Source organism: Lepisma saccharinum, chromosome 4, assembly GCF_977018435.1.
Source record: "Lepisma saccharinum chromosome 4, izLepSacc3.1, whole genome shotgun sequence".
Lineage (NCBI taxonomy): Eukaryota > Metazoa > Arthropoda > Insecta > Zygentoma > Lepismatidae > Lepisma > Lepisma saccharinum.
Genome location: NC_139232.1, coordinates 103,991,883 through 104,009,763, shown reverse-complemented (window position 1 = coordinate 104,009,763; position 17,881 = coordinate 103,991,883). Strand labels below are relative to the sequence as shown.

The 17,881-nt window shown below is 38.9% G+C and overlaps 1 protein-coding gene across 1 annotated transcript in view; it reads left to right on the top strand.

The window, feature by feature from the left end:
• Positions 1-17,881, top strand: part of LOC145986694 (aminopeptidase N-like) — a 79,136-nt gene that overhangs the window by 47,073 nt on the left and 14,182 nt on the right. Inside the window, exon 7 of the mRNA XM_083121008.1 lies at positions 13,012-13,179. Within this exon, the coding sequence (XP_082977134.1) occupies positions 13,012-13,179 (168 nt within the window). The remainder of the gene's footprint in view (positions 1-13,011; positions 13,180-17,881) is intronic.

The window sequence follows — 17,881 nt, the reverse complement described above, 5'->3', positions numbered from 1 at the left end:
GAGGAAGTTATTAAATTTGCGCATTCTTGAGATTGCTCGCTGGTCGGACAATTCCAGTGAATAAACAAGCATAAAATAATCTCTTGACGAGGTTTTCTCGTATTTTTAATCACCATATCTCTACATTCCCCTTGTTAAGTCCATCGATCCATTCTTTGATGGTCGATCAACCATTTCAGAGGAGGTTAGATTTAAAATTATCATTTATTAAAATTCCCAAACCGTAGAACACCAATACACCAAAACTATTCACCAAATATTCATATCACCAAAATATTCATATCACCAAATTATTCATATCACAAAGCACCGTTGAACAAAACACGTAGAAAAAAACTGTAGGGTAAAGCCTCTTGTCTACTCAAATAGTTGGAGTACTAACGAACGAAGTCTTGAGCCATATAAATGAATAGTATTGAAATATAACTAGGTTTGAATAAAACACGAAAATACTATAACAGCCGGAAAACACAGGTCATAACACAGCGAGAAGAACTTTGCACAACACACGTGGGTTTGTTGATTGTTTGCACAGTCCAAAGTACACTGACAACCAAGCACATGGCGGGGCGGAGCATCGAGCGATCGCGACTATGGCAACGCGACAGACTGTATGTCGCTAGAGGCGGGGCTCACTATAGCAAAGTAATGTCATATCATAGCGATAATCGTAGCAGCGTACCTCACACAGGGCTGGAAAATATAAATACACTAAAATATACAACAGCATCCGTGGGCACAAACCTGGTGATGTACACGAAATGTTCACATACGAAACGCATGAGTGTGACGTCATTTGAGCGAGGCAAAAGCACTTGGTGGGAGGGTCTTTCCCGAGGGGGTTCTCCGTGACGTCATAGGAATGACATTCAGACGAAGGTGAATCTCGAGCGTATGATGTCGCTGTGCGCTGGAGTGGGAGATGCCAGCTTGAGGGGTGACATTCTGAGTTGGATAGTTGTAAAACGTTGCAGTACTGCGGCGCGGCCGGGATGATGAAAAAATCAGCGGATCGTTCCAGACGGGAGAGGGTCTTTCAACGTTGGATTTCCACAAGATTGTCATCCGTTCACTTCAAAGAGCCAAGATCTCTCGTAAGCAAAAGCAACAGTTTGACATGAATAATCCATAAGCAGTCGCGGCGATGATAATGAAACAAGCGAAAAGGAAAAATTTGGAAAAATGAAAAAGGGAGCGGAGCAGAGTTATAATAAATGGTGGCGAGTAATAAACTCAACAGAATTTCGAGGGGGAGGGGAGGCAGTATCTGATCGAAGTGACGGCGAAGGGGCGGTGTTACTTATATTATGCAGAGTTTTTAAGAGGACCTGTTTATGAATGAAAGGTTTACAGGGGGAAATTTCGCCGGGGGGCCACGGGGAAGGAGGGGGAATAGCCGGACACGCCAGGAGAGGGAGCGGGGGAGGCGGCCCCACTGGAGGTACCGGAAGTCTACGTCCTTTCGAAAAAGTTGTGGTACATCGGTTATGAATAGTTGTTTGTTTCGTACCAGAGGATAAAGTGGGCGGGGGAAGAGGGGGTGGTGGGGGAATAACTGTTGTCTCCGGGGCATGTGAAATTGATTGTAAAGCAATTGGGGAACCTATAGAAGGTTTCTTTAATCGTTTTTAGGGTGTTGTAACACGTGATTTGGGGGAACAACAACAAGATGTAATTAATAAAACCAATAAAATAAGAATGCCGATAAGAGCTAGCACGATGTTTGCGATAATAGCATAATGAGCGGGATACATCTTGTGGTGGGAGTCTGAAATGAGAAAAGAAAGGGGAGTTTAGTGATAATAGAACGAACTAAGTGATTACGAGACATTTCCGTCTGTAATATGTGTAAATGTCGTATAGAGAAATAATTGCAAGAATTTTACATGTAATGTGCGCAAAGGAAGAAAAATGAAAAATTGAAAAATAAGTGAAAAAGAATAACTAATAGATTTATAAAAAGTTCATGGAAAAAGAGAGTATGTATTTAATTTGATGGGATATGTGCTATGAATAGTTTAACTATAAAATCAAAGGAGAGAGTGGGAACATTTGCCTATATTTATTATATGTTTGTTAACATATTTAGTGCATTGCAGCTTACAAAGAAGCAGTTCGCGTTACACCTGAGCGCAAATAAAAAAAATGATATGGCCAAAAGCCAAAAGTTCAGCAAGTTCTACGCAGTTCATTTAAATCGTTCATCTTGTTCTTTCTTTCGTTCATTCTTGTTTTTGTTTTTTTTTTCATTTGAGCGTATATGTACCAGCAAATGGGGGAAAAAATGTTTGCTAGTTAGAACCATAAACGCGCTAAGTACTTATGAGTCAAATCAGCTAAGTGATAAGTTCAGACTATTACTATGCGTATAATCGCCAATTATAAAAATAATATTAAAATATCAGGGAGAATTAATTATTAGGCAAGGAATTCTTATTATAAATGTTCCGGTGATTAGGAGGGCGTTCTGTAATCCTGGGCTTTTAAAATAAAAATGAGTTCGTTCTGATGCAGAAGTGCATTGCGTTCACGGGAAGTGAAGAGGGAGGGGGGGGGGTTGGCTTGGGAAAATGCTGGAGCGTGGAATGTTAGCATGTGCAATGTACGTAGCGAGGAGGCTAAAGAGAGTGATATCGGGAGTGGAGTGTTAATGAATGTTAGTGTATATGTTAGCGGAGTTTCATGGCACTAGTCGTAGCGGGCTTTCAACCTAGAAACCGTGTTTGTATCAATTTTCTGTTTGTTCCTGCCATCAATGAAAGTAACTTCATAGGAATTCTCGTTAACTTTTCGAAGAATAGTTCCTTTGTACTTATAGGAGGACGCAGAAGCTTTAGAAACGCCGGGAATCTGACTGGAATCTAGGAACCACACATGTTGTCCTGGTGATTACTGAATTTGTCTAGAAGTGCGATCTGTGTACTGTTTCTGTTGTTCGAAACTCTTTTGTAAATTCTTATGAGCGGTCTTACGTATGGATGTCAAGAGTTCAAGTCTTTGTGTGTTTGTCTGGGAGATATTGTCAGGATTCGAAGAGACGACTGCGTCTGCTAGGATCCTTGGGTTATAGCCAAACAAAGTAAAATATGGACTCTGACGTAATCCAGAATGGAGTGTAATATTATGGCTGTACGTGGCACTAGCCAGGTACTCACACCATGCATCCTTTTTCTCCAATACAACTCTCATGACTTTCTTTATATAGCTAAATGAACTCTCAACTAACCCGTTCGTGAAATGTGCACAGGTGTCTACAAATTTGAGCTGTACGCCGGTAATATTGGCTAACTCCCGTAAAAGTAAGCTTGAATTTGGTGTTGAGCGATCTAAATAAATAGTTTCCGGGAGACCATGGACTAGAAATACTTTCTCAACTAGAGCTGTTGCTATGTTTTGTGCATCATGATTACCCAAAAGAGCTGTAATGACGTATCTAGTACAACTATCGACTATTGATAGAAAATATTTCTATTTATGTGTCTTAGAAGAAACTAGAGGTCCACAGACATCAAGATGAATTCGTTGAAATGGAAGAGGGGCAGGGGGAAATGTCTGGAGGGTGTGGGGTTGAACCGTGTGGTTTCTTTGAGATCTGGCAAGGGATGCAATGTCGAACCTTATCCTAGACAAATTTCTTCATGTTAGGGAAAAAGTAGCGCATAAGCATTAAATTATATGATTTCTGTGCGCCTTGGTGACTTCCATTCATTTTATGTGTATGAATAAGACCGAAAACTTGATTTCTTAATGCGTGGGGGACGCAAAGCCTATTTCGACATCCTGTTTTGATTCTTGTTGTCCTGTATAACACGCCATTTTTGAGTACATAAGAAGAGTTTTTCTAGCCTAGGATTACTAGCTTGATCTTTGTTTTCTAAAATATCAATAATGTCTCTTAAATAAGGGACTTTACGCTGTTCGGTGCTAATATCAAAATCTTCTGATTGTGTATGGAATACTTGATGAGAGAACAGAGCATCATCATCATCGTCATTCTTCTTGTCAGGATTAGTCCTTTCAAGCGGTAAGCTTGCACGGGAAAGTGAATCCGCAAATTCATTTTTACTGGCCCTGATATGCCTGATTTCGAAGTCAAAATTTTGAAAATAAAGTGCTCTTCTTCCCAAAATGGAACTAGGGTGTTTAGTTGAACGATGATAGGATAATCCTTTGTTGTCTGTGAGAACGTTGATTCATAACAAAAAAATTGAAAGTTTTCAGAACATAATAAGCACCTGCAATTTCAAGGGAAAATGTATCAGCTTTTTTTTCTGGTGGTGTTAAAGATCTCGAGCAGTAAGCGCAGGGATGTAAATTTCCTTCTTCGTCAGACTGTAACAGCGCTCCGCCAATGCCTTCTGCGCATGCATCAATCAACACATATGAGGGGCACTTAGGGTCATAAGGGCGGAGTCTAGGGGCTGAAGTTATCATTTGTTTTAGTGTTTCGAAACTTTCCTGGTGTTCGTCAGTCCATTCAAACTTGACATTCTTTTTGAGAAGCTTGAATAAACATTCTGTCGGTCCTGCAAATCCTTGCACAAATCTCCAAATAAAATTTACAAGTCATAAAAAACTACGAAGCTTGCGTTTGGTGTTAGGGATGGGATATTCCAAAATGGCTTTAAGAATATGTTCAGAAATCTTAATTCCCTTTTAAGATACCAGATTACCAAGGACTTTTACTTTAGTAAAGGCTAGCCTACACTTAGAAGGTGATAATATAAGGGATGCTTTTCTTAACTTTTGGAACACTCTGTCCAGTATGTTAATCATGTGTGGGAGATTTGAACTATAAATTATGACATCATCCGTGTAGATAGAAGGTCTCCTCCATCATGCGGGAATTAATGAATAACTGTTGGCTTTGGAAATTTTGTAGGTAGGCTAATAATTTCTCTGTTTTGGCAAAGCGTTTATTAGTTAAGCAACCTATGTATTTAGCTCGCAGTCCCGGATTATATAGGATAAAGTCTGTTCCTCAGTGGCGTGCGGGAAATAGTGTTGGACCAATGCCTTCTTAGCAATGACATATGCGTGAATGGGCTTTGTAATGAACTGATTGCGCGCTAAGACAATCTGGACAGGCTCTGCAGGGAGGAATGCGCCTTTGAACAGGGCACTTAGCTCATTTTTTATTTGGGTATATGTCAAGTTCGTGAAGTTAGGTCTTTTCTGTATATCGTGAAAGTAAGTCAGAGCTGTGTCCGTTAAAAATAAGGCAACATCTTTTTTCGCTTTGCTTCCGACAATCCAGCGGCGTGAGCTACATTCTGTATCCTCAGGAAAAATGGTTCGACTTCTTTGGGGTCGTTTCCGCTGAAATGCGTCGGATTGGGATTGGAGTGCCCATGTCAGTGGTGGAAATTTCTGCAGTAACGCTATCAGTTCTATTAGTACTGTTAGAGTTAGTTGGAATGTTAGTTGGGGTGCTTGCTAAGGATTGGTCTCGGGTTCTGCTGGGTGTTTCTAATCCTAGTAAGAATTGGGGGTAGTTTCTGTTAGCAGATCTTAACATTGTTAGTGGAGGGGAAGAGGGCCGGTGATAGGGGTTGTGATTGTACCGTGCCCGCCTGAATTGCAGTAGCTAACTCTATGATTTGGTCGAGGGAGGCATCTAGGTGTTTGTGCAATGCTATCTGTGACGTATTCATAGATTAAAGTTCGTCGCGCTGACCAAAGAACAAATGAAAGTAGGGGTATGCAGTTAGTTAATTCATTTACATGTCGTTTTTCAAATAAATACAAGCAATTCCCGTGTGAATGATGCTTAAGCACGTACTTAATGAATATTATGCCAAAGAACTAGATTTTGTGGGGGGGACGACACCATAGAAAAGAAGGGTTGTATTTCATATAGTAATATCCAAAATTGTCAGTGGGTCTGACGCATCTTAAGCGTACTGTGGGAGTATTAAGTTGTGACTACTAAAAAATTATTTTGTGAGATACTCCCAAAGTGGGAGGGCGGGACTAATTTAATTTAAACAATTTGTACAGAAGGGTACTCAATTGAAAAAAGAGCCTGAAATACCTCCACCATGTTGTAATCCCGTCTTACCAGGGATCTGAGGTCACAGCGATGCTTCAATAACACATTTAAGTAGAGCTTAAATATACTTGTGAGTTGAACCTGCTCCGACTAAGAGGAAGGAGATATGGAAGATTGAATTGAAGGTTATTTACGCTTGTTCATACCTGGTAGGCGAATGATGTTCTTGTCCAGATGCTTCTAGCAGATCCACGTATTTGCGTCACAGTCAATGCTTCGAGGAAGTTGCTAAGTTTGCGCATTCTTGAGATTGCTCGCTGGTCGGACAATTCCAGTGAATAAACAAGCATAAAATAATTTCTTGACGAGGTTTTCTCGTATTTTTAATCACCATATCTCTACAATATATGTATATATATATATATAATACATTGTGTGTGTAAAGATTGAAAAATCGGATTTTGGTAAATGACGTCACTGTGAGTGAAGGGAGCTCATCGTGTTTGTACTCCTTCTACATATGAATACCATTCACGCACACTTCTGTTGCAATATTGACACATTTATAATGTTTATAATGATCGTGGTATACATTACATTATACAATAATATATAGGTAACAAATTATTAGAAATTGTATGAAGTAGATTTTTTGCAGATATTAGCAATGCATGATAAAATATATCATCTTTACGGGGTTATTGTTCTACTGGTTTGAAAGAATATAACATCTTTTCTTCATAATTTCCCATCACAATCTCTAAAACAATTATTTTTCTTGTTAAAACATAGTCCATCACATTGTGAACACTGAATCCTGCATTACCATGAACAATCCCCCACTGTACAGTGTACCTCTCAACCATGTGAATGTTCTGGCATATGTTGGAACCTATCGTAACACACATATTTCTTTGGCGTCACTTCAAATATATTATTCTTGGGACTCGTACTTTCTTATAAGTTGTTGCCCTTTTGAACTAAATCCTCATCTCCCATATTTGGTGAATTGGGCGTCCCATTTTCACAAGAGTACCCTGTTTCCTATTATCATTCCTCACAATTAGAGCTTCTGAAATGTCGCGTGTGATGTTCAACAAGCCGGACCCTGTGATCGAGTCGTTAGCACATCGCGCTGCGACGCCAAGGGTCCCGGGTTCGAATCCCGCTCGGGCTTGGTTGTTTGTGAATGTCCATTCATCAATATCATCATTTCATCACTCATCCCCATCTTCGCAAATTAGCCAAGAGGCACAAAACGCGAAGTAAAATAAATTAAATCAATCAATCAATGATGTTCAACAGATCATTTATTTCTTTTGAAGATTCTCTTTCACGTTGCATATCTCTCTCTCTCTCTCATATTCAAGCTATTTTTTTAGAAGCATAATTTAGGTTCTCTTATTCCAACTGCAAATCAATAAGTCAACGAAATGAAATATTACTTCCAAGGTACACTTCATGATTTGAAAAATATTCTTTACAAAGAAAAAATGAAGTCCATTTTGTCAACACCTCCCATTAAAGCTCTCTACTCCCTTGTCATCCATGTTGTGTGGATAAATCACTGACTGTCATTCAGTTCTCGTAGCAATTACATTAGTCAAAATTTGGCATCCTTAGAGCCTGCAATAGAGGAGAAAATATATGTAATTTCTTACCTTCATAAATTGTAAAATATAACAGCTAATGAAAATTAGAAACAGATATGAATAGCATTCACAAACGCCACGTCCCTCCCCTCTTGCACAGACGCCAAGCCCCCCCTCACATAAATACTCCTGCGTGAGCACGCACGTAGTGACTTGCCCAAGAGTTTCATACTTCTTCTTACGTTTTAGTTCCTTTTAATTATTTCTTTCTAAGGGGCTTTTAACCCTACCACCAATCCCTGGGTACGCCACTACATACATTTGGATAAAAAATAACTTAAAATACACAAAAAAAACAAGGAAAACCTTAAGATGTGTACATTTAAGTGTACCAAATATCTTGTAACAATATTGGCTCACGAACTCATTGCTTTATAATCTTAACACATAACTCACAATGTTGGCAAATTACGACAACATATTTTTTTAAAAATCTAGCTCCCACAAAAGACATAAATTTCACAAAATCATATGTGGACACATCAAATTGAACATTAACAAATATTAGTCACATAGTCTATCTGTAAAAAATATTTCTGACTCATAATAACAACTAAAAGTTTACTCACGTGCGTGGAACAATGACCTGATCGTGTCACACACCTCAGGAATGACGTCATCAAGTCTCCAATTATGTTCGTCTTGCAATGGCAAAAACTGAAATATTGGCCGATTCGTGATTGAAATGAGTCGACTCAACGGAAAAAATTCTCACGTTCTAACATTTACTTGGCAAATGACGACGCGGTGTGCGAAAGGAGTATGTAGAAGGGAGGAACTACTCCCTATGCCCCCACGTCTAATCACCGCCATTGTCAATACATTCAACTAATATGATACGGTAAGATACAGTTCTAAATCCGTTACTTTTCTTTAGAGTCCATTGCAGATACCTGGTGCTAACATTTTACACCCTCACCACCTGTCGGCCCGGCATTGCAGTACAGTCGGGATTGGCAGACCCCATCGAATGCAACAACATTCCCACACATTTGTTTAATATTTTGGATTTGTGCAATGTAAATAGATCGGATACTAAGTTGACTAAAGAACATGATATAACATTTTTATACTCTTTACTCTTTCACTGCCTTTAACGTCGCATCCTATCACCAGTGCTATTCTCACTGTTCATAGATTGGATAGCACATGATATTAAAAAGGACCAGGATTCAATCCCATGTATAGGAGTGCAAAGTATACCAGTCCTTATGTATGCAGACGACATAGTCATCTTGTCCAACACAATAGAGGGTTTACAGAGGTGCATAGATAGCATATATGAGGGGTGCAACAAATATAAAATGAATGTAATCATTAAGAAAAACCGTTCCCTTCAAAAATGGCTTCATATTTAGCAGACAGGACACATGGACATACGGGGGGTTTAATCAGCGGGTTAAAAACTTCACATACACTCTATTCATCAATAATATTAGGAACATTAAACTATGGAGTAGAACTGTGGGAGTTAAGAGGGGACAACTCAACAACCGGCACACAAACAGAATTTTGTAAGAGGGTAATGGGCGTAAGCAGATATACGGCACACTTTGGGATCCTCAAGGAATTGGGCTTGAACAGAGACACGGTACAAGCACGGATGAGGGTTGTTAAATATTGGATGAGATTATCACAAGAGGGCCAAACTACGCTCATGGGACAATGTTTGGAAATACAGACAAGGGAGGAAAACGTTCACAATTGGGGTTGGGAAGGGAAAAATCTCCTATACAATAGCGGAATGTGTTGGTTATGGAAAGAGGGAGGAAGGGGGGTTTTCAACGGAAAACCAAATCAGAGCAGACTGCCAAACGAAGGCTTCAATCAGGGAACAGCTAAGAGTAATGAGAATGGTGGAAATCGAAATATACCAATATTGAGGGGGAAAGGGAAAGAGGCGCGCTGGCGTGGTTCAGACTAGGTACATAGAAACAATTAAGGAAGAGAAACGAAGCAGGGGAAAATATATGTTCTTTGTGCGATGGAGAGGAGACGGACGAGCATATCCTACTGAACTGCCCCTCTACACGAAACCCAAGGGACAAATGGCTGAACTGAACAGGAAGGGAGGTGATAGAAGTGGTAGACAACAGAATAAAGATAAATGAAGTGTGACAGGAAGTGAGGAAATACCTGGGAGAAGTAAGTGAAATGAAAGATTGAAACAGAGTACATGCATATATATAGAGAGACTGGAGGTCAAAATGAGCCGGACACAACTTTATTTGCATGTGCAATATTTGGTTTGTTAAACTATACATATTATGTATAATTCTCTTGTGTCTGATCAACTACTAGGAGTTATTTGTATACTAACGTAAGGAAGTGAATATTAATACATGATTTTGAGGGAAGAGAAAGTGTGTGTTAAGTTAAATTTATGTAGTGCGTACAGCTTGCACAAGGAAAATGTAAATACATACTAAAGTAGTACAAAGTCGCGTTTCTACTTTTTCGTTTAGTCACGACGATGAATAAAGATATATTGGATGAAATGGGACGTGCATGTCATTTTATATATATTCTAACTTGACATACCTCTCTTCATGACGCTTCACACTGACCACTCCTGTATGGAGGTTCGCCTGCGTGTTAACGGTGTCTTCGATCATTCTCGGTAATTTCCAACGTTGATTTATCACATTAGGTAAGGCGATTTTTACATCTGCACCACTCAAAATGGCTTCTGTGTGGCTACCTTTCTTCAACATCATTGTTCTCCACAACCTTTCGGAAGTCTTAATACACCGTCTCATACATTAGCGACTACTTCTGAACTGAGTCGGCCAACGATTATTGAACGTATCTCAGAAATATGTTCATTTGCAATGCACTTTGCTTCTTCAAGTAGCGTGAAGAGTGCTGTATAAAATATGAGATGACTCGTGTCTCTGGCTATGGCCTTTTCGGTTTGATTTGATTTGTTTTAGTTTATAGTACGTCGTTTTTCTGTCAATTTGGCTAACACGAGGACTGATGATGATATGCTGAGATGGATGAAGGGAGAATATGGACGACAATACGAGTTCCACAGAGGATTACACTGACTGTGAGTCCAAACGTCGGAGTCTCGGTAGTCTTCAAAATGCAGTCCAAGGTGCACTACTTGGAAGTGAGGGCTTCTTCCGGTGATCATTGGTTATCGTAGGTTTAACATAATTACCTCCGTAAATGATCTCAAGGATTTGTTGAAGGCCTGAACCTGCCATTAGATAAGCAACAAATCTCAGGAAATTGAACTTGATATGAAGACCACCCACCCATACATAATATGGGCTGCTTCAGAGAGCTACCTGAGTTCTCTTTGGCTACCATGCAGTGTGCTTTCAGATATATTGGTTGATCAATGTGATGCTATTTGTGTGATTTACCTCTTTGAGTGGCCACAAATATATTGCAATGTGTATTGAATGCATATCTGGAAGTAAAGAAATCGCTGGTTTCCCTGGATGATCACCTTTTTCGATTATTTGCCGCAAGATTTGATACTGATGGACTCGTGTTGTGTGGTCCATATATGTTTGTGATTGTCCATTCATCCAACCTTATCTTCGTGATTAAGCAAAGGTGGCGGAAAACGACGTAATATAAACTAAAACAGATCAAATAGATTCCAAAAAGCCTTAGCCAGAGACACAAGGGATAATATCATAGAATATGAAACACTATTCAAGCTACTTGAAGCAGTAAACTGCATGTTGCAAATGAACATGTTTCTGAGATAGGTTCAATAATCGTTGGCCTGTTTAATTCAGAAGTAGGCGCTAATGCAATACATTAGGATGATCGATATTCTTCCGAATTTCATTAAAGCCGAGCGTAATGGAATGTGGAGTTTACATCTTCAACCAATTATGCATGTGTTCTCCTTTGCTGCATAAGGGGCAACACCTGTGCTACAAGTGCACGTCTGTATGTACAGGAAATGATGAAATTGAACATGCTATCACCAGGTATCTACGAAAAATTCTGCAATGGACATTCTGGCAAAGTGACTGATTAAAAACTCTATCTTAATATTTCAATGTATTGATAGTGGCGGCAATTGGACATGGGTCATGGTGAGCAATGCCCCTCCCCCCCCATACACACTTTTTGTCCACTCACTATGGTCTCTTAATGCTAAACCTTGCCTACCAGTGGATGTGACCCAAAATCATTTGTCCGAATTCAATTTTCAATACGATTCTTTCTAATTGCAGTATATAGAAATTAAATTGTCCATGCCCTCCCCCCCCAATCCTTACTCAGTTCAGACACCTAATCGCTGCTACTGTGTGTATACATTTTTAACGAACAAAAACAACACGTAACAAACGGAAGGGAACGAAACACTGCAGAACACAATGTATTATATCATAAGAAATGAAACATGTAAAATATAGGGAAAACATGACTTTGCTTTAAACTACATATCTCCTCAACCCTTGACACTAGAAGCTCGAAATACGTAAAAATCAATCTGTAGAGGAAATCATGAGCTATGAATTTCGATCAGTGATTTAAGGACGTACATTACATAGTTTCTTACATATTTGCTGTTTTTTTTGTTAGAAACCAACTTTTACGATAATTCTAAAAATGAAAGAAAATATTTGAATCTTTCTAATTCAATTAAGATTTGTGGTAGCTCTATCAAACAAAAAACATAATTTATCAAACTTTCTGCTCTTTCATTTTGGTTATCTTCACATTTTGTGTACATACAATGCACAGTTTTCGATTTATTACAATATTATAGTTTTCAAGGTAAATCTTTGCCGTCATTTTCCAAGATGGCGGATTTTCCCCAAACATTTGGATGGTGGATATTTAATGTATTATTCACTACACCATTCCGCACAATCTGGTACAAAAAACATTTGTGTTGCAATTATTTCCGGGTGAAATCGTTTATTTCCTCTACTATTAATAATGTATGTAGAGGTAATGAATGTGTAATTACAATTTTGAGACTTCGTTTTAAAAGTTTTTCAAAGACAAAGATGGTATTCGGCGGTCATTTTGTGGGAGATTGCATTTACCACGTTTGTTTCTCTCGATATCCTTTGCTGTCATTTGTCTTTTTTTATTATCTCATGGAGAGGCAGGCCTTAATCGCATCGCCTCCCTTGCATGTAGAAATTGGCATTAATGAAATAAATATCATTAATTGCCATCACCCCTATTTCTTAATTAAACTTAATTTTGGATATGCTTTCTTCACAGTGAAGGTGAAAATAAGTGAAATAGCAAAGTGGTATGTGGCTCACAAAAAATAGCAAGATATAATTCAATACATTTAAATATTAATCGCACCGTCTATAGTATAGTAGTTTCCCTTTTCTTCCAATGTCGATTACGGATTCTTATTTCTTCCCCTAGCATCCCTAAAGGTTATTTTTGCCCCATTTCAAATTTTGCATCAAGAGAAGAGTGGGACTTCCTGTTCGAGAGGTATCTCAACCTGCCCAGCTCTTACGACTCTAAGAGCAGAGACAACTTCCTTCGGTCGCTGGCTACCTGTAATAGGGACGACTATAAGGTTCAAAGGTGAGTAATGGATTTATCTCTGCATAGTATATACCTTTCTTTCTTGCTTTGGTTCGGATTTAAATTATTTGTTTTTAATTGGGAACAATAAGTTGCTGACCAAGGCAGTTTATTAAGATAAAAACACTTAACACGTAACGTTTCAACCCTGTATCAGGGTCTTCCTCAGACGAAGAACTAAACTAAAATGATGAAATATACTACACACAGAAAGATTATATACACATAGCAGGGTCACTAGCCACACAACAACAAATCAAGTTGACAGTCCTTATCTAGGAAGATTTCTCCAAAGGAATTAAACATATCACCTCCTGACAGTTGTTGACTAATGGGTCTACACTGACAGGTGATTGACAGGTCAAGATTAGCAAGAGTCTAGAACCACCTCCTGCCTTTTTGGTTATGGATGAATACCTCCTCCTCTGGTCTTCTTCTTTTCTCTTCTTTCTTCCTTGTTCATACTTCTTTTTTCTTCATTCCTTTTCTTCATCCTTTCAACTTTCTCTAACACACTCTTCCATTCCTTGTTTATCTTGAGTCCTCCATTCCAATTCATGATGTCTTCTCCTTTCTTTTCTATTTCTTTGGCCTCCTTCCATTTTCTCACTAATTCTCTCTTCTCTTTTCCTATTCGCCTAGCCGAATCCCATTCAACTTCATGTCCCGTTTCTCTATTGTGTTTGAATATGGCATTCCTGTCTCTCTTCAATCTCACATCATCCATGTGTTGCTTTAACCTGTCTTTAAGTCTCTTCTTCGTTTCCCCTATATATACACTTTCACATCCTCTGCACTTCACCTCGTAGATAACCCCTTCCTCTTCTTCTTCTCTCTTTTCTTCCTTCTTCTTGCTGGCTATACTTAAAATAGTGCGTCCTCCCTTCCTGTAAGTTCTTATACCCACTTTCCTCAGCACTTTGCATATCTTCTCTGTGGCATCGCCCATACTTCTTATACCAAATCATCTCTCTTCTTCTTTTTCTTCCTTCTCTTCCAGTCCTCTCTCTTTTATCTCTTTCCTTCTACTGTTGATGTTGTGTCTGTCTTACTTTTCATAGCCATTCTCTTCTAGTTGTTCCCACAGGCTATTAATCTTGGTTTTTTCTTCCCCTTTCTCTGTGCATATCTTCTTTATTCGGTCTTCCATGTTTCTTATAAAATTACGTTTAGTTCCATCACCCACATCACTTCTTTTGTGGCAGAACACTCCTGCCGAACACTTCTTTTGATACCATGTAGCCACAATCCCCATTCCTCTCTTCTTTTTCATCTTAATATCCAAGAAATTTAATGTTCCTTCCTGTTCCGTTTCGAGCTCAAGGAATATCCCTGCTTTCCCATCTTCTACATCTTTAACAAGCTTACTCAGCTGCCTTTTTGTTCCCTTCCATATCCCAAAACAATCATCTACATATCTACAAAACAGACTTAACTTATCTCCTCCTTTCACTATCACTTCCTTCTCCCATTCATTCATAACTAATTCCGCCAGCACAGGGCTCAAGCAAGAGCCTATATTCAGACCTTCACTAATCTTGATGATTTTACTCCCCACTCTGCTGTAGCCATTGTCCCAAATGGTTTCCAGCGCTTGTACCACTCTCTCACTATCCCATTCTCCTATAATGCTTTTCCCCACTTTCTTCCTCACTATATCCACTACGTGTCCCCTTTTGATGCTCGGGAACATGCTTCTCACGTCTAGGCTAAACTTTGTGATTTTATCCCCAGACTCCTTCAGACCTTTTATAACGTCCACCACCTGCTCACTGTTTTTCACGGCTCTGCCCATTAGTCAAAAACTGTCAGGAGGTGATATGTTTAATTCCTTTGGAGAAATCTTCCTAGATAAGGACTGTCAACTTGATTTGTTGTTGTGTGGCTAGTGACCCTGCTATGTGTATGTAATCTTTCTGTGTGTAGTATATTTCATCATTTTAGTTTAGTTCTTCGTCTGAGGAAGACCCTGATACAGGGTTGAAACGTTACGTGTTAAGTGTTTTTATCTTAATAAACTGCCTTGGTCAGCAACTTATTGTTTTTAATATTGAAATAAGGCTTAATTATATTACAATTTAATTAGGATTAAATATACCCTTCCGATTGACCGATGAAAGATAGCTATGAATCTACATACTGGACCCCCATAAGTACGTGATACACCCTACATCAAGTATTTTAATTACTAGAATATAAAGTTCACTGGATATGATTGGATGACAGTTTATTTTAAAAAAATTAAAATTTAGTATTAAAACAATGATATTATATATACAGGGTGTCGCAAAACTCTTTCAACAACGCTTGGGTGCTGGTAGATATCATTCATTGTATGATATCATGCTGTATCATGCAATATCAACAATTGCAAGGGACACGTAAGATAGGGGAAATCCACGAACGAAAAAATGTAAACATGATGTGTTTGCTGCCTCGTTTCGAACACGCAGACTGTAATGTTATTGCAATTTATTTGAAAATTATTCCTAATTATTGCTAATCGTGTTCGTCTCATTAGGCCTCCCCGATGGCGCAGTGGTAGCGTCGTCGCCTTGTAATCAAGGGGTCCCGGTTTTGATACCCTGTGGAGGCACATAGTGGTTCGGATCCCACTTTAAACTGTAGGTCCAGTCCCAATTAGCCTTACTGTGCATAAAGTGGACTTAAACACCCAATCAATCAATCATAAGGAAATAATTGCAAGGCTCTTTTAATTTAATGATTGATTGATTCATTGATTGATTGATTTGCTTTATTTTACTTCACTTTTTGTGCCACTTTTGGCTAATTTGCGAAGATGGGTATGAGTGATAATATGATGAAATTGATGAATGGACAGTCACAAACATTCATACCCAAGCCGAGATTCGAATCCAAGACCCCTGGCATCGTAGCGCGATGTTCTAACCACTCCGCCACGGGGGCCGACTTTCAATTTAATGAAAAACGTCGTTTAGACATAAATAAATTCACAAATTAAAACTAGTGCTTATTAAGAACCAAAGTCAAGAAATGCATACTTATATCAAGCGCTGAACTGTAAAGGGCACTCGTACTGCACATTTGCGCATTACTTACATTTGTTCGTTCGTGCATTTCCCCTATCTTACGTGTCCCTTGCAATTGTTGATATTGCATGATACACGAAACATTCCGTGTGTTGTTAGCAAAGACCGCTAAGGCGCCAGGTGTGTCGGGTTTAAATCCTGGCTTAGAAAATGATGTCATTTGTTATTTCATCATATCATCCTCATCTTCGCGATTAGCCAAAGGTGGCAGAAAAGCGAACTAAAATAATCCATATCAATCGATCAATTATGGAGATATTTTAGAATGAGTAATGGCCGTGTGCACGAACGAAGATCAAATTTTAAACTCGGATCGGGAAAGGATCACTGGAAAATTCCATTGCACGAAGACGGTTCAACGCTTGATCGCGATCTAGGAACATCAAAACGAGTTTATCTTCTGAACGGCCATTCGCCACCGTTTTGGTGGCCGATCATGGTTCACGATACTGACGCTTCGACTGCAGGCAGTTGTTTTTGAATATAAAAAGAGCGGAAAGTGATATCGAGGGCGTGCAAACGCTAGAGATGTTGGGTGTACAATGCTGATAATTCGAGAGTTGTGTAAAGTAAACTAAAAACTGCCAAAATAATAATAATAATTTGTGGTTCTGTGGTGCAAAGTCGAAATGTTTCTAAATGCTGTATTTTCTATCCCAGAACACAAAACATGTGCAAGTCCAAGGTAAATTAGAACAGAGCAATGTTACGATATTGCTACATGCTGTTGCTACACATGACAATATAAATATATAAGAATTAAGAAATGAAAAATTCAAATACTTACCACAATACAGTAATAATAATAATAAAATATCTTTATTGAGCGGGCGAGTTTCAGCGTACGCTGTTCTCTCGCGAATGCATTTCGTAAGGCATTGAAGTCCCGTAGAAGAAGGTTCCATGCTTTCTCCTTATTCTTTTGTCTTATGCCGTCAGTTCTTTTTTAAGATTATTATTTCTTGACACCCTACTACATCCTTGTACTCGTCGACAAGGTTGATCAGTACATTTCTCAAATTCAGATAAGTTTGCGGCCCGAATTACTTTCTTCTCCTACACGTTGATACTTTAACACATCACACTATTCGGTGGGGTTCTTGATTGTCATTTGTTTTAGCCAACCAATCAGGTATAGCCTTACAAATTAATCTCGGATCATTTGAACGGAATCTCTTGAACGTCGTTTTTCGTTGGTGCAATGCAAATCTTTAAACCAAGTTCATTTAGAGTGGATCAAAAATGATCCCGCTCATCTGAACTTCGAAATAATCGGCGTTGGTGCACTCGGCCATCAGTAATCTTGAATTTCAGTCTGCCCATTATTTGTCTTGGTCAGTTTATAAATACTGTCAATGCTTCTTACAACATCGCAAGTATCATTAATGTTTTGGATTTTGCTCAGACAAGACTCCCAAGTTGTTGTTTTCAAGTCGTCTCTCTTAACGAGGAACGCTAGTGGCAACCCTGCGCCCCTGGTAGTTATGTCAGAGCAAGCTTTTGCTGTGTTGGGTTGCATACGTACAGGATAGATTTTAAGCGCTTATAGCGCAGAAACTAAGCGCTTTCGAGGTAAACTTTATAGGGAAAAGTTACTTGTTTTAATGATATCTACCAGCACCCAAGCGTTG